This window comes from Panthera pardus, unplaced genomic scaffold (assembly GCF_024362965.1).
Source record: "Panthera pardus isolate Hobbes unplaced genomic scaffold, ASM2436296v1 HiC_scaffold_24, whole genome shotgun sequence".
Lineage (NCBI taxonomy): Eukaryota > Metazoa > Chordata > Mammalia > Carnivora > Felidae > Panthera > Panthera pardus.
Window position 1 is genome coordinate 94312058 of NW_026526810.1, and position 23988 is coordinate 94336045.

Here is a 23988-nt window from a genome sequence, read left to right on the forward strand (position 1 = left end):
ATATTGGGAGACATGCTGGGTACAAGGAGATCTTTCATCCTGACCTCAGTCCTGGGACTGCAGCCCAGCCACCTCATAGCCTCACAGGAGCCCTAGCATAGCTGACCACTCTCCTTCTCCTTCAATCCCTATATACTTGTAGCCTCCTTGCTCCATTCTAAAGCTCTTATCCCTTCCTTTGGCTCTCTTCCAAGTCCTCAGTCCTCTCTTTTTCCCCACATTCTCCCTGTCTTAATTGGGAAGACCAGGCCCACCAGGAAGAGTTGGGCCATCCCTAGGAAGACCATTTGAGTCTGTAGATACAGATCTCCCACCTGCATTTTTGTTTCCCCTCTGCTGTTGTAGAGCAGTTGTGAGCTGCTTGCTCATGCTCAGGGCAACTATGACCCTAAGATCATTTGCATGCTCTTCCCATGAAGCCTGTTATTCCCATAGTTAAAAAATCAAATAATACAGGAGGGCTTTTAAGAAAAAGTGACTGCCCCTTTCCCCTCCCCCTCCCAGCCCACAGTCTCATCTCCCAGAGGCAGCCACTTACAAGGATTTTCAGTTTTCCTGGTAGTTAACCCAGAAGTCTCTAAATAATGTTCTTTGTATGCTAGACTTAGAATTCCAGAAACTGCTTGGGGACTTTTTTGGAAAGGGGGGATTAAATTAGCCTCTAGCATAAGCATTACAAACCCACCTCCAGCAAGGGTCTGATGAACCCTGGCATTTCTAATAATAGCCAAGGCATGGGGACAGGGCTACTCCAGATTTCCTGACTGCAAATACACTGGTGAGTGCTCGGCAGGAGCCACTCCTAAGTCCTGACTAGCACACTCAGCCCACGCTGGGCAGCTCTTCCTGGGACATGGTCATGAAGGGTGAGGCAGGGCACAGCCATGACTCAGGATCCCTGGCTAAAGGGAACAGAGGCTGCACAAAGTCACTGTCATGGGCGGAGGGATGCTCCTCTTCAGTCTCCAAGGTCATCCCTGCCCCTTACAGATCAGACACTGGTTTTCAAGACCAGAAGTCATAACCAGAACTCTTGCTTCTTCCTGAGGAGACAGCCTCCTTCACAGGGCAGGCCCATCTAACTGCCATAGCCAGACCCAGATGAAGTTGTCCTAGATAGACGGGGTCTCTTGGGCCCTTCCACCCAGAGCAGCACATCCTTGTGTGCCCTTGCCTAGTTAAGGCAGGGATCTAGGGGCTGGTGGCCTGGGGGGGGGGGGGGGGGGGGGCGGGGAGCGGGACTAAACTATAAGTATCATATCAAGGAGTCAAAATCTGAAAAGCAGCCAGTGGCTTTCATCTTTACACAAGTAGGAGTAGTAGTGAACACAAAATGGAATAGAGATGTATAATCGACCCCAAATTAAATACTTAGAAAACTGTGTTTACAGTATAGCATAGTGGCTTCCTCCTGGCCATTAGAGGTCTTCGGAGCATCCATTTTAAACCATATGGGTAAATCTTGGAAACTATAATACATTCTAAGGAAGTTTCAATTATGTAAACTTAAATACTTCCATTAAAATGGTGGAAGACTTTAAATGTCTCCAAAGTCTAGGGGCTAGAACAAGCCCCCAACTTTTGTATCAACCGATCAGTCACCTGGCTTGAATCTGCAAGATAATGTCGTCTTTCCTGGATCTACAGGATTTGTGGACCCCTAGGAGGCCATGTCAGGGTGTTTTTTTAATTTACTCCCACACAGACAGATTTTAGATGTTTCCCAGGACAAACCAGGAGAGCCGTTAAGTGACGGCTGCCTCTCAATGGCCTCCGGTGTGAATAAGAAGCACTAGGCTGGTCCTCTCAGAGCAAGGGGGAGGGGATCTGATAAACTCACCAGAGGGGTTATTTGAGCTCAAAACAAGTGTCGTGCCTGGTGAGTGACATCATGTTTCCCCAAAAGGCAGGGTGTTTTCCAAACTGGAAAATTCGTTTGCAAATTGCTTGGAGAGTGATTACCTTATCTTGGAAGCAGATCTTTCCTGCTGACCCAGGCTCAGCCAACCCTTGAGATCCAGTCAGAGAGGATCTCAAAACAGCCCTGGTGTGACACTAGGCCATCAAAGCTCCTAACCATCTGGAGGGCCTGACAGGAAAGGGCAGAGGGACCAGAAGCCAACTTTAAAAGAAAAGTATGGGGAAGGGTAGGTTAGGCAGCCTCACAGAGCCACATTCTGGGGATTTCTTCCTTCCCTTGCACAACACCATGTGCAAACTACCATTGGTGCTCGACTGTCCAGATGGGAGATGAATAAGGTGCCTTACAGGGCAGCATTTCATGATGTGATGTATCTGTTCACCATAGCAAACCTCCCCTATGCACCAGCTCATGACTGTATTTCTTCCACACTCAGAATGATGCACACCTGGAAGCACAGTGCACAGTGCACAAAGCTGTCACCATTCATTTCCTCTTCAGTGGGAGTTTCAGGTTCCTTCCAGAGAACTACCTTTTGAAAGAGTGTGGAAAGGAAGACTACCATCCACCCACTAGGTCCATTAGGGGAACGGAAGGGACTGCCATGCAGAGGAAGTGACCAGAACAGGGACCCACTTAAAGTATCTGATGCACATTTGCTCTCTGACTTCTGGTAAGCCAAGGCAAACAGTCCTGCTCAGGATTGGCAGATAATAGGGAGGTTGGTAAATGAATCAGTTGTATCACAGCTAAGAACCCAGCTGGGCCCGTGTTCTCCTGCGTCTGAAAGTTAAACTCAGTCCAATCTGGGGCAAGATAGTACAATATTGTCTTATACCATATTCTCCTCATCACTTTGCATTAAAGTGTGGGTCCCAGAGGATTTCTACAGCACAAACTTCTGCAGGTTTAGGAATTAGGCCACCAGAGAAAAGCTTCATTCCCCATAGCAGACTCAGGGGTGTGCGACTGACTTACTCCTGTTCCTCTGTCACCCGCCATGACCGCCACGACTGTCTCTGCAATGATCAGTGTCCCTGCCCACACTGATTTCTTTTCCTTCTGTTACTGCCCTCCCTTTCTGTTTGGTTCCCATACTCCCTGTTTCCCTTTCTTCCTTATTCCCTTTATCCAGTCCAGATCCCACGTCTCCATCCTCTGTCCCATCCTCATCAACCTCCCCGATTTCTCTCCTCCCAGCAATCCCACTTCTCACTTAACTTGAAGCCTTCCTAGTTATTCAACAGGTGGTCTTAACTATCATTGGCAAATTGGGATTCTAGAGATTCTTCCTAAAATACTCCATTTATTATTATAAAGTACTAAAGACACTGGCCTGTTTACCTCAGCCTCAGGGACTGGGAGAGAGCTGCAGAATTGCACCATAGGTGCCACATAGCAGACACTCAGCTGAGATGGCTGGTTTCTGCCAAGGAAAAGCCACATCCCCACCCCCCCCCCCCCAGGTGGACCCAACAGCAGCACTTCATTAGGAATGGGTGGCTGCTCCCTTCCAGAATCTAATGTTTTTTTAATGTTTATTTGTTTTTGAGACAGAGAGAGACAGAGCATGAACAGGGGAGGGTCAGAGAGAGGGAGACACAGAATCTGAAATAGGCTCCAGGCTCCGAGCTGTCGTCAGCACAGAGCCCAACTCGGGGCTCGAACTCACGTACAGTGAGATCATGACCTAAGCCGGAGTCGGATGCTTAACCCACTGAGCCACCCAGGCGCCCCCCTTCCAGAATCTTCTTGACCCTGGGCCTGAGCACTAGGCTCTGTACTTATGGGACTTTTGGAAAGGCACAATTAAAAAGTCCCACATCAGCCTAAACCCTGGGCATCCTAGAACGGGGGATCCTCACTAAATACTGGAATGGTCTGATGGGAAAATTCCTAGTTCTCAGAGATACCGTCTGAGCTAAGGAAACAGGCCTGTTGCACACAACAGCAGAGAAGGCTTAGCTAGTCAGTCTTTCCTTTTTACCTTACTGAAGACATAAAACTACGTCTGCCTTGTCCATTACAGCTGGGAGCCCAGGCTAAATGCAGTGAGCCCTTGGGTTAACAGCAGCCACAGCAAGAGCTGGCCTGCTGGTTCTTGTGTACCTGGGTGGCAGGAGCTGCCCAAATGCTTCCTTCGGGCTTTAAGAGTTCTGCCCACCCAAGCCACACTTGGCTGAGGGCTTCTAGCCTGAGATGGAAGCTGTTATCCACCCAGCTGGTCTCCCTCTGTCTTGTATGTGTGGGGAGATGCCACAGATCTGTTTTTATCAAATACACAATTAAAAAGTCACACTATTAGGAAACTCTGGAGTGTGAACATATGGGCTTCTCCTGAGACTCAGAATTTTTCAGAGCCACTCTGAGAGTGGTGGGGGGGGTCATGACACCCTAGCGCACCAGAGGGAAGAGCTGAAAGATAAAAAGAACCATGCCAACTTTCAACCTAAAAGAGCAGCCACTAAGGTTTGGAGATTCTAGAGTGGAGAGCCCTGCATTTCTCAGCCCCCTTTTTGAAACACTCAGTCCTAGGCTTAGAATATGGCATTTTGCTGCGTGTTGGCAAGAAATCCTGCAGCTGAAACACTTCTCTCCAAATGTCGAGCATCTTTATTTATCCAAATCTCTCCACAGTGTTTGTTTAAAGGGGAGTGCTAGAGAGTAAACTAAATTTTACAATGAGCATATGGATGGTTATAATTGCTGAGGGTTTTTTTTTTTCATATTTGCTAACTGGCTATATATAAAACTGTGTTTCTATTTTATAGATTTCACACCCTGAAGGCTGCTAATTTTGCATGCATATGATTTTCACATGAATGGATGAAAATACTAAAATACTCTTCCCTCTGGATTGTCTAATTGCCCCGACCCTACTCTGAGAGCAACAGTGGGTGGGGTGGGAAAGACCCTTCAATTCTCCCTGGCTCCCAGCTTCCTGGGAAGCCTGATCGTCCTCTGTCTGCTCATAAATTGGCACAGTTGCCTTTCAAAACCATTGATGCTGGCTGGAACTTGTGTCAGAAAGAACCCTATCTGCTCCCTAGTGCTTTTCATATTGATCCATTTTGCTAATTTACTCTGAGAATTTTAAACAATGGAAATGACATCTGCCTGTGAATTAGCCAGTAATGGGGAACACAGATTGCAGAGAAAACTTAAATGTATAGCTGATCAAGGAAAACAAATACTTTGGTTTAGCTATTGGTTTCAACTTCCTATCCCACTAAACCACCAACCTAACCTCACTTGTAATCCTGCCCTCCAGCCCCAAGTGCCCCCTGGTGGAGATTTGAAGGAGCAAGGAACTGGCCTGAAGCTTGGGCCACCAGGATCCTTTCCCCACTTACAGATGGAAGAGCTAAGGCACAATGATGAGAAGTTTCCTACGGTCACATATGAAGACAGTGGCAGTGTTAAAATTCCCAGACCCCCAGAACATATCCCATTGTTGATTTTTCTGCCCCCACCCCCACTCCCGCCATAGGATTTCACAATTCTTAGTTGTCAGACTTTCCTTTTATTTCTTGTTCCATCTTTTTCATCACTCAATAGTCATGTATGAAGTATGCCAGAAGACCATGGCTGGGTATATTATGGGAAATAAAAAAGTCTGCAAGCCAGTGAAAGATGCTCAGGAGCTTCCCAGGATGAGAGATGGGGGAGGTACTGACAGTGAGGGCCCCAATAGAACAGGAGGAGGAGGAGGAGGAGGAGGAGGAGGAGGGGTGGGGAGGATGAGGGACTGGAGTCTGGGGAGATAGGGAGGGTCCAGATGATAAAGGAGGCTTTGTGATTAGAATGCACACAGCATTGTCCTGGGCAGTGATAGCCCCCACAGCAGACATCTCAGCCCTTCTAAGTGGCTAGAGGCTGAGAGTACTGACAGGCACCTGTAGTTGCTGCAGCATGCAGGACAGTACCAGCTCTGGAATCAGACCTTTGTGGGCTCTTGTGTTAGCGAGCTAACCTCCCAAGTCACTTGGCCTCTCTGAGTCTCGCTTGAGAACTGGGCACCTGGCACGGTCCTGGATTCAGAAGAGGCACTCGCCATGCTGTGGTTTCCATTTTCTTGTAACAAAGCAAAAATGCGCCAAGTTCCAGGTGCCGGGTCTAGGCGCAGGTAGCAGCAGAGCCAAGTCCTGCTCCAGTGAAGTGAAAATCCAACTGGGGGCAAGCAGCAAGCAAATACATAATATATCAGATGTTGGTGATAGCTGTGGACAAAAATAAATAAAGCTGAGGAAAGGGATAGGGCCAGAAAAGTTCTGTTCATATATAATGTCCTTTCTAAAGAGACAGTAGGAGAGCCAGAGATGTGAAGGCAGGGAGAGCACAGCCATGAAAATATCTAGGGACCACCATTGTGGGCAGAGAGAACAGCAGCGCCAAGTCCCTGGGGCAGAAGAAGGCCTGGGATGGAGTGAAGGAAGGAGAGAGCCATACACAGGCCGAGGTTAATAAAGGCCAGATCATGTGGGCCCTGAGGGCCATGGCAGGGGCTTGGCTGTTACTCTGATGGGAAGCTGCTGGAGGGTTCTGAACAGAGGCTGGACAGACTGACTGTGACCAGCTATTTTTAGTTACCAGTTTTCTTCCAGCCGCCCATGTTCACAATGGACTCTCTGCGTCTAGCAGACTCAGAGTTTGGTTGAAACCAGGGTGTAACTTACCGCTCTACTGACCCTGATAATCCCCGGAGTCCTCCCAGGGTTGGGGGGCGGGGGGGGGGGAGCCCCACAGCACTGTACATACCTTCTCCTTGTTCTCAAAGTCTCTGTCACCAACATAACCCTTTGTCCCTTGCAGAATTCCAGCTTCCTGTGACTGAACCTGACATCAACAATAGGCTGGAGTCCTTGTGCCTCAGTATGACCGAGCACGCCCTGGGAGGTGAGTGGGTCCTTCCTGCATTTTATGGCCTGACTGGGAGGACTACCAATCATTTGCTGTCCACACTCTGGCAGTAGCTCAGGAGTAATGGGAAAGATACAGGGGAAGTAGGCAGGGGACAGGGAGAGAGGAGGGCCTCAGAGTACTGTTGGAGCCTCATCAAGCCGTACTTCACCTAGTACCCACAGCACCCTGCTCCTCCTTTTCTGGGAGGCGGGTCAGGGACCTGGAGACCAAAGCTATCCATCTTTGCTCGGAGACACCCACCCAGTGCACACTGAGGTTCCACCACAGCAGCTGTCCTAGCCAAACACTGTGAGCTGGAGGAGTCAGAAACACAAGACATGGCTTTTAGTGGCAACATCCCCCCCGCCACAGAATTGGATTCTTTCCTTCTCGGCACTAGATCTCCCAGTCTGGTCCAAGCATATCCCAGCTTGCTCTAAAAATAGAATTTTTGAAACAAAATTCCCTGCTTGTTTTTCTGTCTCCCTGTTCCAAACGGCTTCCATGATGCCTGGAGCCCCAAGCAGTCTGAGATGTCCTTCACAGTGTGACAGTGATGATCTAGTTCAGTGTGCCTACGGGCTGCAGCCCCATAAGGAGCTCCAGAAGCAGCTGCGTTGTCCCACCATTTGTTTGGGCTGAAGCCCTACGTCATCACAAAAACCCCAGGAGGCCTTCAGTGCCCTCCTGGTACTAACCAATTGCCTTACTCCAGCCTGGTTTCCCAGCCAGCCCTAGAGATGTTTGGCAGGCAGAGGAGAGATGTCCACCCCTTCCTGCCAACCTCCGGGAGACTCTGAGTCAGAGAGGCCTCCTGTGACCCTTCCCAATAGCCCTCTCCAGTCAGGATGTGCTCACCCACCCTGGAGATGGGCGGTCAGCACACCTAGAGCCAAAATCTGTGCTATCTGGCAGTGGTGGGGAGAAAGGCTGCTGTCAGCTGCTGTTCCCCAAGCTTCGTTCTCCTAACCAGGGGTTTTTGGATTTTTAGTCCCTGTAAACACAATCTTATCATGACACCAAATATGAGGCCAATAAATGCTCTACATGGAGCAGATTGGAAAGCAAGGACTGCACCCACCTGATCTCAGCTGTGCAAGGCTCTCTATAGCCCAGAAAAAGCCTCCACTCAGTACCAGAAGGGAGCTAGCTGAAGGCCTCCCAGCACTGCTGACTGAACAGACAGTGGGAAGGCACAGCTCCAGATGTGACCTCCCTGGGGTTCCAGGAACCCCATTTGCAAACACTTGGCCACTCCTATCTTAGAAGCTTCACAGCATCATTGGTCCATCCTTGGCACCTCTATAGGGGAGGTGCCATGAGCTCCTCTTCTCCAGCTCACCAAGGAGATTGGGTCAGCTCACTGATAGCCCCTAATGAGTAATGGGAAACAAACCCAAGGTCCATCAGCAGATGGAAATGGATGAGTGAAATGTTGTATAGCCAGGCAGTGGAATATCATACAGCCTTAAAAAGAAAATGAGCTACTGATACATGCTACAATTTGGATGAACCTTGAAAACATTATGCTATATGAAAGAAGTCAGACACAAAAGGCCACACAGTATCTGATTCCATTTAGGAATTTATGAAGTGTCCAGAACAGGCAAATCTATAGAGACAGACAGTATAGATTAGTGGTTGTCAGGGGCCGGAGGGAACTGGGAATGGAGGTGACTGCTTGATGGGTACCTGATGAAAACGTTCTGGAATTAGATAGTGGTGATGGCTGCACAGCTCTGTGAATATACGAAAAACCTCTGAATTATACGCTTTAAAAGGGTGAAATTTGTGATATGCAAATTACGACTCAATTTTTCAAAAAGGGAAGCCTCCCAGACCGTGAGAATTCAGGCCAAGCTCAGCCCACTGCAGGCAGCCCAAGCTCCCTGCCACCCTACAGGAGCTGGCGGGTGAAGAACTCCTGCTGCCTTTGAGAGTCAGCAAGGAGAACTGACCTTCTCCCCCAGGGCTTGATATATCTCAGATAATTGGCATGCTGGAAGCCCTTATCAAACTGCTAAGTGCTAACGTTATCATCATTAGTAGCAAGAGTGCCAAATGCGCTTTATTAAAGGGAGGTTTTCATTGGAAAGGCTTCGTTTTTTAGCCTATTCTTCTATAGTTACAGAAAACCTCTTTGAACTGATTTTTTTTGCTAATGTTTTCATCTTGTTAATCTCCTAAGCCTTTTTATTGCTATGTTTTCCCTCAATAATCCTCTCTGGTGGGAAGCCTCGTAAGCAGTTTCCCGAGCAAAGAATGCAAATTAAGTTCAGGGTGGCCCAACTGGGCACAGTGGCATTGAGCCCTCCCACTATTACGGCAACTCTCTGCTAGCCCACCTCTTCCAGGTGCTGGGGAAGATGACTTTTCTGGGGACAGAATGCCAATGAATTAGTCATTTTACAGGAGGACAAATAATGAGAGAGAGAGTAAAGCAAAGCAAAAGACATTCCTCTGCCTGTGTCTCAGGACAGGAAGGGAGGGTGTCCAAGTTCCTGGGATACCACATACTAGGATGGTCCATGGACCCCAGGCCTTGCGGGCCCAACGTTTTGTGCTGACATCTCTGCTCTCAGTGTCCTGCACTAACTGCAGCCCCCCTGTGCCAGTCTAAGCCATTTTTCTCTTTGGCCTTCCCTGTCTGTCTCTGCTTTGCACTTCCCCTGGCCCCTCCAAAGCACCCAGGAGGTAGTTGCCTCTGCCATCTTGGTTTGTGAATATTTAAGGCTTTCATCTGGCTCTGTTGGGCCTGCTCCTGATTGGTGGCCTCAGATATAAAGGAAGACTCAGGCCTGGCTGCTATCTTCCTCCTGCAGAGGGGTTTTATGGGCAGGAACAGCCACAGCTTTACAAAAGCAAGACTCCTTCAAGCAGGATGAAGTCTGCAGTAAATCCTACCACAAAGAGAATGTCCAGTCCACTCTCTGATGCTCCTTGCCATTCCTTCTCATCTTCTCTCCTTACTCCTCCTTGGGACTTATTAACAGCCCCACTTCTAGCAGATATGGAGACTTTGTACAAATTAGAAAAAGGCTCCACTTTCTCAAGATGCTGTTCTGCCACTTACTTGATATTTGTCATAATAACTATAAAACCTATAATGAATACATGTGAATGGTGCTGCTCAGAGTTATGCAGTGCACAACTTGCACAACTGTAAATGGTGAGTCTGGACGTACCTGTTGGTCATTTCCTGGCAGATGAATGCCATCACCCTTGTAGGATGAGGCGTGGGATTGGAATTCAGTAAAAATGCAGGTGGGGGTTAGGTTAATTAAGATTTTCATGTTTCTAGCTCCCCACTTACACAGCTATGAAGGGTTGGCATTAATGAGCAGACTGGTGAGCCCTGGCAAGAGTGTGCCACTCCACTTCTATAGACAAGAGAGTGACCTCTACACAGCCACACATTATGTACACACTTACACAGACTCACTGTTTCTCATGACCCATTACCACTGCAGAACCACCATAAGAGGCTCAGGTTAGGGGCCCTGGTGGCTCCGTTGGTTGAGCGTCCGACTTCGGCACAGGTCATGATCTCATGGTTTGTGAGTTCGAGCCCCGCGTCAGGCTCTGTGCTGACAGCTCAGACCCTGGAGCCTGCTTTGGATTCTGTGTCTCCCCTCTCTCTGCCTCTACCCCGCTCACACTCTGTCTCTCTCTCTCTCTCTCTCTCTCTCTCAAAAATAAATAAACATTTTTTTTTAATTAAAAAAAAAAAGAGGCTCAGGTTAACAGTTGCAGAAGTCAGCAAAAGGTTACTGATTATAAGTTAACATGTGGGGGCCTCTAGGATTGATGACCTGATACCATAAACACTCTCAAAGGTCATTTGCTTTTCTTCTTTAAAATCTCTCCAAAAACTATATGGAACTTTAGGGACACACATGAGTACAAATAAAATTGGGAAGATCTGAGTAAGACCGGTAGATTGTATCAACATCAGTACCTTGGTGGTAATATTATAGTTTTGCAAAATGTTACCATTGGGAGAAACCCAGCAAACCCGGAAACCCGGTACCGTCTCTTAAAACTGTACGTGAACCTACCCATGAGAGGAAGCCAGGCCTGTGCAGTGTACTCGGCATTCCTCCCTATCACTTAGGTCCCACAGCTTTCCCTGAACACTGTGCCACTCACCTCTCACGTGAGTTCTGCCTGCCGCATCTAGATGCTCCTGGTAGACCAGGTTTGTCACATCGTTTAGATCAGGACACACCTGCTGATGTTTGGGTATCAGTAAAACCAGGGAGGCCTCCTGCATCCCTCCCCCGGCCTTCATTTCGTGGTCACTGAACACAGCTGCTTCTACCTACTACAGTGGCTAACCCATGCTTCTGTCTGCTCACTGGGTAAGCCCTTGCAGACAATCCCCAGCATGGACCACTACTGGGGTCCTCCTGCCACGAGCCGTGTCCTCTTTCAGGTCATCTGACACAACTGCCAGAGAAGCCATTCTAAAATCAGATCTGATTACTCTGCTTATAATGCCCCGATTACCAAGTCCAAGCCCCTGTTCATAGCACACAAGACCCTTATGGCCTCATTCTGGGGTGGGGACTCTCCTATAGTCCCATGTGCACGCAGACAACCGAAAAGGAGCTGGGCGGCCATCAGCTCCCTCTGCAGTCTGTTTCACTCCTAGCTTCTGTCTCTGACATGCACCTCCTCCATGTTATAGCCTGGTTTCACCAACTCTCCATAATGTAGACACGGCCTACCCTCCGTAGCCTCAGCATTCACCCACTTCCACAGGATCTTTCAGTTCCCCGTGCCCACAACCTCTAACGATGGTGCGTACCCCGAATCAGATTCTTGAGGCTGAAAAGCTGGATCATTGCGGGTCAGATGCATACCCCTGGTCTAGTCAGCTGTGACCAGGGCTCAGAGTCATAGCCACCTCATGCCCAGTCTTTCAACAGGGACTCGGTGACACAGAGATGCTGCCAAAGGGGTGTAAGCTGGACAGGCCCACCCGCATGTCCTGCTGCCAGCTCTTCGGCACATCTCCTGCCACTCCTCCATCCCCCCACCCCTCATCCTAGACCTCCATCCAGCCCTCAGCCCCCACCATCTGACAACCAACATCACACGTAAGCGTGAGCTGGACGCCCTCCTCACCCTCTCCCTTTTCTGCCTCCTCCTCTCTTCTGCTACCAGCACCATCTTACAAAAGTCATTTTCTTCCTCTGTGAAACTGCCCTTGACTTCCAGGGGCACCTTACATAGCCCTTCCTCCACGTTCCTGCTGTGCCCGGCACATACTCCATCATAGCAGCCATCACTCCTCCATCACTGTGGCTTTCCGTGTCTGTCCCGACTAGCATGTGAGAGGACTAGGTCTCTTCACGTGGATTCCCAGGCTCTTTACAGCTCTTGGAAAGATGGCTGTTCTCCAGATGTTGAGTGGGTGGGTGTGTGAACGAGGGAGTGAGCGGATGGGTAAGTTGGGCCCTCACCTGTCTTCGGAGACCAGGAAGGACGTGAAGAAACGGTTTTGTTCACCTGTGCCCATCGTGTGTTCTCTCTCTCCCAGACGGGGTTGACCGGACCTCCACAATCTAGAAGCTGAAGATGAGAGCGACCGCGCTGGCCGTGAAATCGACTGCTGCGGGTCCAGTGTCAACCATCTTCAGGGTTGCACGGAATCCTCCGAGATCCTTTGCAGCCTTTTTTTCCCCTGGTCCCTCTCCCATTTTGATTTTGTGAGAGCGTAGGTCGTCCTTGTAAACATATCAGTAGACCGGGGAGTGGTAATTTTGTCATTTGTTTCTGTCACGGGATGGCTTGGTGTGCGGGGTGGGGGAGGGGGTCTCTAGGGAAGCGAGGGAGCGCAGGTGGCCTCCTGGATGGAAGGAGGGGCAGAAGAGAACAAAAAGAGCACCGCCGTGGAAGAGACGCGAGAGCCGAGAGCCGCGGTTGGGAGGCGGAGGCCTCGGGCCTGGGAGCGCCTCGACGCCGCCTCCGCAGTCAGGCCCCAGGACACAGTCGTGCGGGCCTGCGACCAAAGCAAGATGGCGGCCCGCCCTCCCCGCCGCCCGGATCGGCTTCCCCCGAGGACCCGGCTTGGAGTCGAGCCGCGGGAGAGGGCCGCACGGCACCGGCGGCGGAGGGGGAACATCCCCTCCGACAAAATTGCAGAGAAACTTTGATTTGTGTATTGTTTACATAACAATTTTAAAGGGTACATAATGTGTAAAGAGTTTGGATAGAACTTCTCTTCATACTATGGTTTTTGTAAAGGATTTGTTGATACGGATTCATTTTTTTTCCTCTATTTTTATAATAGCAGCAGGGTTGTCTCTTACAATGGCTGCGGAGCGGTGCTTGCCGGGAAGGCGAATGCACGTCACGTGGGCCGAGGCGTCAGTCGTTCCCCCCGCCCCCCGCGGGCGGAGGGGGGAGGCGGCGCGTGCAGGTGGGTTGGCGGGAGAGTATGTGGCTGTGAGGGGTAGAGCACTGGGAAGGTACGAGGGGGACGCACCGTGTGATCAGTTAGTGTTTGTTCGCGGGTCACCAAGAGATTGTAAAAGAGTCCTGCGGCCCCTTTCTGGGCTGGATTTGCTTCTCACCCGGAGACCTCTTCCTCCCCACCCTACTGCAAGGTTTCATCCTAGCGCCCCCTGCTTCGCTGCGCGCGCGCGCGCGCGCGCGCGCACACACACACACACACACACACACACACACACGTGGGTTCAAGTTCCCCTGGAGGAAAAATGGCAAGGACCGACATTTTCGCCTTGCAAAAGGCCTTAATTCCAGATGATGAGCTCAAAACACCGCTTCTACTGCGGTTGCACTCAGAAACCCGAAGCTGGGGGCTGCAACCCCCTGGCTCGCTCGCTGCTGAGGAACAGGAGGAGAGCAAGGCCCAGCAACAGTGTATAAACCGGTCAGTCAGCAAGTGGCAGAGAGGGCCTGCGGGGACATGTGCAGTCCACGCGGCCAGGCCCCCACCGTACCAGGTGGGCAGTGAAGGAAGGTGTAGGAAAGGTCAACTGCGTGATGGAAACGTGGTTCTATCCACGTGTACGTCAGGGATTTGCTGTGTTGTTGGCTGATTTATCTACCCAGCCGCACACAGAAGGGAGAAAAAACCAGTCCTGACATAGTGAGAGATGAACAAACTATGCTACCACAAAGTAATAGCTCTGTTTCTTAAGGGCAAGAAAGACTACGTTTGGGATTCGATACAATGGAGAGTATTAAAGGAAATCGAAGAGGAGTTGTGCTCTGCACTGGAAAATTGGGTTGTGTAAATGATGGTATGAATGCTCAGCCAGAGGCGAGATCAGGGAGGTGGTATAAGGCCTGTTTATTAAATGGGTGAGTCTGGTGCCATTTCTTTAGCAAAGTCAGAATCGAAATTGAGATCACGCCATGAAAATAGCTGCACTCGCTTACGGTTATTTTTTTAAAAAAGAAAGAAAGGTTAATGAAGTAAATACAGATTTAAAAGGCCTTAATGCAATCTAAACAACTTTCTTTTCCTTTCAAGATTAAAAATGTGCACTAACACAGCCTTGCTTTCTAAGTCTTAAGGTTTAAAAAGGTGGGAGCATCTTAATTGTAGACAGCCTTTAGCGAGTAAAGGGGGCTTGAACCCATGATACCATGCTTTGCATTAAGAAAAGAGACTTCCTCTTGGGTGACTACATTGTAAAGATGCAAATCCATGTGCAGAAAGAGGCAGCATTTTTTAGTTGATTTTTTTTTTAACCAAGTGCCATTAACATTCATCCTCCACACCCCTTTTCTAAACAAACTTAGTGTTACTTGGGGAATGTGTTGGGATGGACGATCACATGTAAGGCAGGACTAGATCAAAAATGTTGAAGGCCAAAGTAAGACCAGAGGGTTTGTGAAGGTGTCTTTGGATGCTGAGGAAGTTAATAAAGAGAAGAAAAAACAATGGTATTACACATCTTGTGGAGAAATGAGAAAGCATTCAGATCTGCTGCAAAACACATATATCCATAAAGACTTGGGTTGTTCAGAAAACAGATTGTAAACACAATCACATTAGCATGAATCCTTTAAAAGGAAGAAGACCTTAAAGTATTTGCAAATCTGGATTTCTATTTATTCCTTCACTGAATATAGAAACAATGGTTATCTGATTATTAGAGATATTATTTTGGATATGTTACTTATTAACTTGCTATGGCTGGTAACCATGATAAAGTCTGTTATTAATAACAACATAATTCTTTTTTTAAAAAAAAGAAAAGCTTATTTTTCATCGACTGTGTATAGATTTATCTACTTAGTTGTGTTTTGCTATTAGTGTTTTTTTTTTTTTTTTAAGTTGAGTGTTCTGATAAATTTTAGGAGCCTGTCCCCACCTTGTTTTGAGTCCTGTGTTGACTGCAGGTATACAGCTCAATTTTAAAATCCTGAAGCAAAAGAACTTTATTTATAAAAGAATCAAACAGTTGCATGCGTAAGGCTGTGAAGTCCGATATTTAGTAATAAAGCGGCAGTGCCTTTTTTTGTATTTACCCATTGACCCCCAAATGCAACTGTTTTATATTAATAGTAAACATTAAAAATCTCAGAGTAAAATCTATTTCACTACATGTCCTCCCCTCCCCCCTTTTTTCTGATTTAAGCAGTATGTATTTTGGCATCTCTACACTGTCCCAGGGACAGTGGCGGTCTACGATATTGTTACCATGTATGATGTTTTATTGGTGCTTTTTATTCATAGTGGTTTCTTAACCAGAAACAGTAGGAAGACACACATGAACTGTGTACAAGAATTGAAACATTGCTGCTGATATGTGTCTTTTTCCACGTGCTTTTTGAGTTTCACTTTTTAAAGGAGGGCCAGCAAGCAAAACAGATGCTGCTGGGTCTGCCTGCAGAGGGTGGCTGTTTGCACCGAGCTCTCAAATCCTGTGTATTGATGGTCCCTTTTTGGTACTCAGGATTGGAACTACAGCTGGGCCCCCATCTCCCATTCATTTGAAGAGACACTGAGGGAAACAAGGTTTTCTTTTGAGGTGTCACTGGCTGCCTTTTATGGAATGGGAGACTTCTCCGGGTCTGTGTTCTTCTGCACCTCTTGTAGCTACTGCCGGTGCAAGGTTTGTAGATGTGCATTCCCCAGCTAGAACCAGGATCTCACCCAAAGCCCAGTCTGGGGGACTGAGCTGGGCTGAATGCATAGACATGCAACCAGGAGGGCAGCGAGGGGAGGAAAAGCAGGCCGCAGTCTCGGCCCTCTGGAGGTGTCTGCAGCGGGCAGCTCCAGCTTGGGTGCAGGGAAACAGCCTGACCAAGGCACTGGGGTGTGCCTCTTACAAGGAGGACCTGCAGAAGGATCATTTGCACATGGGGCTGTGATAACACTAATGTTGATTTTTTTTTTTTTACAAGTCATCAGAGATGTTTGCAAAGTGCGTTTTATTTTTTTGTAATTCCTTTATCTTTACTTAAAGGTGAATGTGTATTCCTCTGGGAGGAATAGGAAGAAAACAGGAATGTTAATAATGTCAAACAGAAGACTTCCTCCCTTATTAATATATAACCCTCGTGTATTTATGCCTAATGTAAGCTGACTTTTAAAAAGCTTTCTTTTGTTGCATGCCCCGTGCAGGCATCCCTATTGTACATGCATGCCTCCGTCCTGTTTTCCTGTATAAAGTTAGTGAACAAAGAACTATTTTTGCCTAGTTCATGTTGCCAAGCAATGCATATTTTTTAAATTTGTCATATATGGAAATAGCATGTTTGTTACATGTAAAGCTTTACTGATATACAGATATACTAATGTTTGAAGATGCTGTTCTTTGCAAGTGTACAGTTTTCAAATGTTGTTACCAGTGAAACACCCTTGTGGTTTAAACTTGCTACAATGTATTTATTACTCATTTCCTCCATGTAACTAAGAATCATGGCTATATTTCATATCAATGTTATATTGAAAGTGAAGGGAAATGATTAATACAAGGTTTTGTAACACTGGTGTGTGTGTCTTTTTTCCTTTTTGTCAATGTGATCGATTAGAAAACAAACTGAATCTTAGAAATAAGCTAGCAAGGAAGAATGAACATGACATCCCTGTAAACTATTACCACCTGACCGTTCTATGCAAATTATGTCTGCAACTATGAGTTGTTGTTGTTTTTTTTTTTTACAAAAGAGTAGGGTAGAGAGGTATAAAAATTTATGCAGCTTGATATGTGCCCAGAGTAGCCAATGAATGCATCACCTGACTTGAAGGCATGTTTCTAAATCCAAACCCTATCCTTGTAAATGATACTGCTTATAACTTACTCTCCATCCTCAATGCCTATGAAATCATACTGCAACCCTAAACCATGGCAAGAAGAAACAGCAGCGTCCTTGGAGCCTTGGGGTTTTGACTACACGTGGCTTGAATCTCATTCTAATACCTCTAATTCCAGTATGATATTTGATATAAATTCTAAATAATGCCAGTTAAGGATATGGCTGGAGAGACTAATATGGGTTTGAAATCTCGGGCTGTGTGATAGGCAACAAGTTACTTAACCTCTCTGATCTTTGGCTTCGTTTGTTTTTTGGCCTAATGATACTCAAGGTTTATATAATTAAACCTGTAATCCAGAGAAGGAGAAGACAAAAGAAAAAATAGGATATAGAGGTTACCACCAAACCAAGATTTCTCTGAGGCAACCACAGCTTGATATTGTAACAATGACCACACACTCTTTTTACCAGGCTCAAGCTACTCAACCGAAATGCAAAATCAGGTTTCCCTGGAAACATGTAGAAATGCCTCATAAGCTGAGATATTAAATGATGCTAAATTCCTCTTAAAGTTAAATTCTCATAACTCAAATGAGATACAACTCACTGTATGACCAGACTCTTCTGAAGGGAAGGGGATAATGTGCAAGAGAAAAGTTGAGCCTCACTTCTGCAATGTGTGAAATGAGAATAAATGTGAAAGGTAGGAGATTAAGAGAAACAGGGCTCAGCATGGTAGCCCGAAAGGAGTTGGCTCGTGCTTTTCTCAGCAAAGCTGTGGCTCTTTGCCATTGAACTTAGTAACAGAATGTTCAATCCTGGAGACATTACTCATAGGGTAGAGCATTTAGGGTGTCCCCTAGCAGTCCTCTCTGCAGAAGAGCCTTAATTCCATTATTAAAGGGGGATGTGTAACACCTCTATAGCATACTGGCTGGGAAGAGGCTGCAATGGGCTTGTGAGAGGACTCCAGAAGGAGCACAGATGGGCACCATCAATTCATGCTCTCTATGCTAATGAGGAAGGTGCCAAGGGGGTAATACAAGGAGAATCCAAACTCCTGTGAAAGCACCTTGGCTTGGTCCCTGGAACAGTTACTATGTTCATCCATGGCCCTGACTCCCTATCAGCCCAAGACTTGGATGTTGAGAGGGGGGCTTAAGGACAGCAAAAATCTCGCCCATAACTAGAACCTAACCCTTCTCTATAAAGATGTGGAGTGGTCAGCGTGCACCTGGCCCACAGAGAAGCTCACTATGGCAGCTTGTACTTCATCTATTTCCCCTTTTCCAGTGGGCGATGCTAGCACATCACTCCAGCACACCTGACAGATATCCCTCCACAGTCTTCCACAAACACTTCTATTTTCTATTTTCCATCCATACCTCACAATCCATACCCGAAAAGCACCTCTTCCCTGAGCTCTTCAGCCTCTGAATTGTCAACAGTAGCTCTAGCATGCCCTAGCTCACTGTGTCTCAAACCATCTGTGAATTACAGTTGTAGTGGTGGCTATTTACTTCTAATCCACATAGCCCAATTCTTTTGTAAAATACAATAAGAAAGTTTTTTAATCACAAGCCCTGTCTTGTACTAGACTCGACAAAATTATTCTGTCAAATTGCTATAAAAAGTAGCACTGTTCTGGTTCCCTAAGCTCTAGGGTCAGTCTGCAAAATCAGTCTGGGATATTGCCCTCAGGATGAGATGATGGAAATCCTAATGCCAACATCTCCCCTCATCCAGGTCAACAATGCCCACAATACAGTAGAGAAGTGCCTATCAGGTCCAAGGAAAGCCTGGAAGTGGGCTGAAGAACACAAGCACTTTGTTCCCTAGTCATTTCTAAGAGCTGAAAACAAAATATTTGAGAAAGGGGATGTGTTGGAAGGAAAGGAAGAGGAAAATCCAGAAGGTAATGGGACTGGTTATGGGAGGTGAGAGCCTGAACCTGAAGTCTCTGGAAATGGGTCAAGCAATAGAGCACTATTTCCAGAGCATCCCTGAGATGTGTCTTCTCACTTCCCACGCTCAGTTTCTGGCACAGATGGATTGAGAATGGAGGGTGGCTCCTCTGTGTGTGTGCATCTATCTACACATTTAGGATACAGGTACATGAAGTAGGAAATGCGGGTGCCTAGGGAATTGGAGATCTTTGGCAAACTTAAGAACGACCTTACAAACGTTGCTGAGGAGCTCCACTGGAGTGAATGGTCTTTCACAGTATCCTCCCATGTAACAACCTGGCCCAAGGTCTCCATCTGACCAGCTTCGCCCATGGGGCTCTTGCACACAGATATGGACCTCTCTGTGATGTAAACTTGGGAAGTCAGTGTCTGAGAATTTCCTCCATGGAATATTTTTCACTCTTAAGTGGTTTCTACTTCAATTTTTAAAACTGACGGAGAAGCATTTTGGCAACCTTATAAAGCTCAGACTTTATAAAAAGACAGCTTTGTGTTTACACTTGACTCAGAATGCATGTTTTTAAATAGTGTGTTCCACAGTTTTTTGAAGTTCTTTTTTTTTTTTTTTTTTTTAAGTCCTATCCAGGAGAAACAAAATCAGAGCTTTGGTGAGTGAAATGGTCCCATCAGAGCTGTTGGATCCCAAGACGGCAGAGAGGTTCCAGTTTAAATCCTCCTGTGGGGGGCCACACCCAGGACTAGGTGCCCCTGTTTGTGCCAACATCCTTAGGAGACAGTTCCAGTTTTCCATGCCATAAAATTCTAACAAGCTCCAGAGTGAAGTCAGATGAAACTACAAAACCCCAAAGTCGAATCTGTCCAATCAGAATCTGTCCATCTGAACTGTCGAATCTGTCCAGTCCAACCATAATGCTTTCCATTATACACACCCCAGCTCTGTTCACTGGGAAAAAACTATACATGAATTTCCTGTACTTGTACCAGACTGAGTCCCTTTCAGCATTGACCTATGACCCTGTTACTCATCCAAGATGGAATATGTGCAAAGTCAGCAAACTGCAGATGAGAGAAATAAAATCTATACATGACAAATCATTTCCCCCATCCATCACCAAATGTATACATCCAAACCCTGGACAGAGAGCATACACCCTGCATGTCTTATCCCATCCCTGTGCTCTGAGGTCCAGATTGCTTCATCTACTAACCTACTCCACTGTCCTGTCCTAAGACACAGAATCCAAGCCGTTGTTCACCCGAAGTTCACTGCATTTAGCCAGGTGTGCTTCCAAAGTGTCATGTCTAACTCATCCCCCACTGAAATGATTTAAGGGGATGGCCCCAGGTTTGCTGTCTTCCTCCTACAACAGGACTTCCTGAGGGCTGGGTGCTGACCAGCTGGATGTCTGAAGACAGAGGATGCCTTGAAAGACACAAGTGCCTAGTTCCTTCTGGAACAGGTAGGTAAAGTTCAATTACAGTGAGCTCTCTTCCCTGTGCCCACATGAAAAAAAACTGAGATGCCTCAACAGGCCATCTGGGGGGGCGGGGTCCCTGTCCCTATCAGTCTCTTAGCCTGAATGATATAATCTCATGGACCAGGGGTCCCCAAGAGGGCAAGAAAGAGAATAAGGACTGCCGTAATCCTCCTGGGTGGGACGTGACCACCCAGAGCCCAGAGGAAGCCAGTGGGCAGAGGTCTGTGTTCATTGTTGGGTTCCCTGGGGAAGCCAAGCTCACAGCAGAGGGACGTCAAACACTAGCCATGCCACCCATCCCTAGGAAGAAAGGGAACGATACAGAAGGACCAAAAACCAGGAACTTGTGGAAAGAGCCTCGGGGGCATTCCCAATTTGCTCTCCCAAGGGACAGCATATGAGTTTAGGAACTGAAATAAGGAAATATGGGACTGGTATGGAGAATGCAGAGAATGGGAAACCATAGGGGTTAGGGTCAGAGATGGGATGAAGGCAGAGGTAGGGCCGTAAAACCTCATAAACCCTGGTTAAAAAAAAAAAAAAATGTAACTCTGCCTTAAGGACGATAGCTACCCTTGCTGGGGAGTGATATGATCAGACATTAGAGGCTTTGTTTTGTGAAACAAAAGGGCCTAGGTGGAATGTCCCCCTCCTGTCCCATGCCCTGGCCACTGGTTCCCTGCCCTGGAGACATTCAGTGGTAATTTCTTATGTGCCCACCAAAAGATACTTTGTATGTTTACAAACACTGGAATATTTCCCCCCTTTCTACACACGAAAGAGCATACCCTGCACGCTGGTCAACGTTGTGTGGTATTTTTCCTTTTTTTCTCTTAAATCAGTTTCGGAAACCGTTCTACATCATTGCCTCATACACAGTGCTTCACTCTGCGGATTAACATGACTTCTTAACCATCCCGTTACTGATGGACACTCGGGTTGCCTTCACTCTTTCGGTAACAATGTTATGGTGAAATAAATGGTACATGGGTCATTTCACATGTGTGCAAGCGTTCCACAAGTGGGAAAGCGGGGTTGCTGAATTAAAGGACATTATATCAGTCAGGATTCTCTAGAGGAACAGAAGGAGTAGGAGATTATAGAAGAGAGAGAGATTTATTTTAAGGAATTGATCGTGAGGGCTGGTAAGTCTGGATTCTGTAGGGGAGACCAGTGGCCTGGAGACTCAGACAGAAAGGAACTGAATCTTCAGTCTTGAGGCAGAATTTCTCCTTCTGCCAAAAACCTCAGTATTTGCTCTTGAGACCTTCAACTGATTGGATGAGGCCCACTTACATTATCAAGACGAATCTCCTTTACTTAATGTTAGTTGATTGTAGATATTAACCACATCTACAAAATACCTTCACTGCAACACCCAAATTCATGTTGGATTAAAAAACTGGGTACTATAGCCTTTCTGCTTTGACAAATGAAACTATCCATCACAGGTGTCATTGTCATCTTGCTACTTTTTCCGAAATAGCTTTTTGATGATGCTTTTTCCCCTACACTCTCAGCAATTCCTGTATCATCAAAATTTTTTAATTTTCAATCTAATAAGTGAAAACTAATATCAGTGTCCTTTTCATTTACATGTATCTTATTCGAGTGAGGTTGGGCATATATATGTATGTATATATATATATATATATATATATATATATATATTTAATGTTTATTTATCTTTGAGAGATAGAGACAGAGTGTGAGCAGGGAAGGGGCAGAGACAGAAGGAGACACAGAATCCAAAGCAGGCTCCAAGCTCTGAGCTGTCAGCACAGAGCCCAATGCGGGGCTCGAGCTCGTGAACCGTGAGATCATGACCTGAGCCAAAGTCGGATTCTTAACCGACTGAGCCACTCAGGCACCTTATTTTTATAAGCTTAATAGTCATTTGCATTTCCCTTTCAACTCTCCATATATTTGCCCACTTCACCATTGGGTTGTTGGTCTTTTTCTAATTAATATGTAGAAGCTCTTCACATATTGTGGAAATTAACCTTTGTTCTGTGATATGAGTTACAAATATTTTCCCCAATTTATTTGTTTTTTGATTTTGCCTATGGTAACTGTTGCCATAGAGAATTTTTTTAAGTTGAATCTCTTGATCTTTTCCTTTTTGGCTTCTGATTTGAAGTCATATTCTAAAATGCCCTCTCCACTTGGAGATATACTATGTTTTCCTCTAGTATCTTTACCAATTAATTTTTTACATTTATATCTTTTAAGCATTCCTTGTATGAAGTATGAGGTATGGATCCACTTTTATTTCTATGGAAAGATGACTACCCAGTTGTGCCTATGCTATTTATTGAATAATCTATCTTTCCTCCACTGATTTGAAATGCCGCTTTTCAAATATATAAACTTCCTGTATATATTCAGGTCTATTTCTAGGCTTTCTATTTTTCTTTCCATTGATATGTTTGTCTATTTATGCACCAGCATCCCCACTGTTTTAATTACGACAACTTTAAAATTTGCTTTAATATCTGGTAGGAAATTTACATTCTAGAAAGATCTCTCTGACTGTATTTTGGGAAGTGGATTAGAGCAGCATCAAAGTGGGGGAGCTGGGGAGACTCACCAGGGGCTACTGCATTGGTGCAGACAGCCCACAAGGTGGGGGGTGAAAGGCGGTGGCGGTAGGAATAGGAGAACTGGACAGATCTATGAAATTCTTAGGGGGTAGAGGCATCATGGTTAATGATGGGCTGGATGTGGGGATTAAGGGAGAGACTGAACAGCCTGGAATGCCTCCCAAGTTTCTGGCTTAGGCAGCTGGGGAGTTGGGGTCCCATTTACCAGGGAAGGCATGGACTGGGACAAAGGCAGCAGACAGAATTTGTTAAATTACATCACCTGCCTCATCATTCAAGACAAGTCACCTGGGAGAGAGATAATAAATAGCTAGTAGTTATTCAGAGACAATTGTGCTAAGCCAATAAGGCTGACATTAGATTATCCCCACTTTGCAGGTGGGAAAACTGAGGCTCAGAGATGTCAAGCAAGTTGTTGCAGATCACAGAGCTATTACAGGGAAGGGTAGGGTAGGAGCTCAAATCCAGGTCTGTGTACCCCCAAACCCTCCTAGGAGGGACCATAGCTGGCCATCTTTGGTTCCAGGAGCCCCCTTTGACATATAAGCCCTCACACTAAGGAGACTGCAGTGAGTCTCCAGGCCTTTTCTTTCCAACGTCTGTTGCAGCCTGAGACACAGGTTATATGTAGGCAATAGAATTCTGCAAAATGACGATCTCAAGACATTGGTGAAAATATGGTCCCTAGTGAAAGAAGAGGAGCCCCCATGACTATGGTTTTCGGCCTGGCTGCATATTGATCACATGGAGAGCTTTGGCAGCTGCTGATGTTGGTCTCCCCTCAGACACTCAGACTGGGTTGGTCTGGGGCCTGACCTGGGCATGGGGCTTTCAAATTCCCAGGTTATTCTAATGTATAGCAAATGTGAGAACCTCACATTAAGGGGACCTACATCTCCTCTTTTACTCAA

The 23988-nt window shown here is 46.5% G+C and overlaps 1 protein-coding gene and 1 long non-coding RNA gene across 7 annotated transcripts in view; one reads left to right on the forward strand and one right to left on the reverse strand.

Moving 5' to 3' along the window:
- The window catches only part of SAMD4A (sterile alpha motif domain containing 4A), a 214434-nt gene extending 197636 nt beyond the window's left edge, over window positions 1-16798 (forward strand). For all 5 annotated transcript variants that reach the window (XM_019451755.2, XM_019451758.2, XM_019451756.2 and 2 more), the window contains 2 exons: window positions 6734-6817; window positions 12369-16798. In XM_019451755.2, coding sequence (XP_019307300.1) covers window positions 6734-6817; window positions 12369-12397 — 113 coding nt within the window. In that variant the 3' untranslated portion in view covers window positions 12398-16798. The remainder of the gene's footprint in view (window positions 1-6733; window positions 6818-12368) is intronic.
- LOC109268449 (uncharacterized) overlaps window positions 1-23988 on the reverse strand; it is an 84239-nt gene that overhangs the window by 44326 nt on the left and 15925 nt on the right. The gene's annotated exons all lie outside the window — the stretch shown is intronic.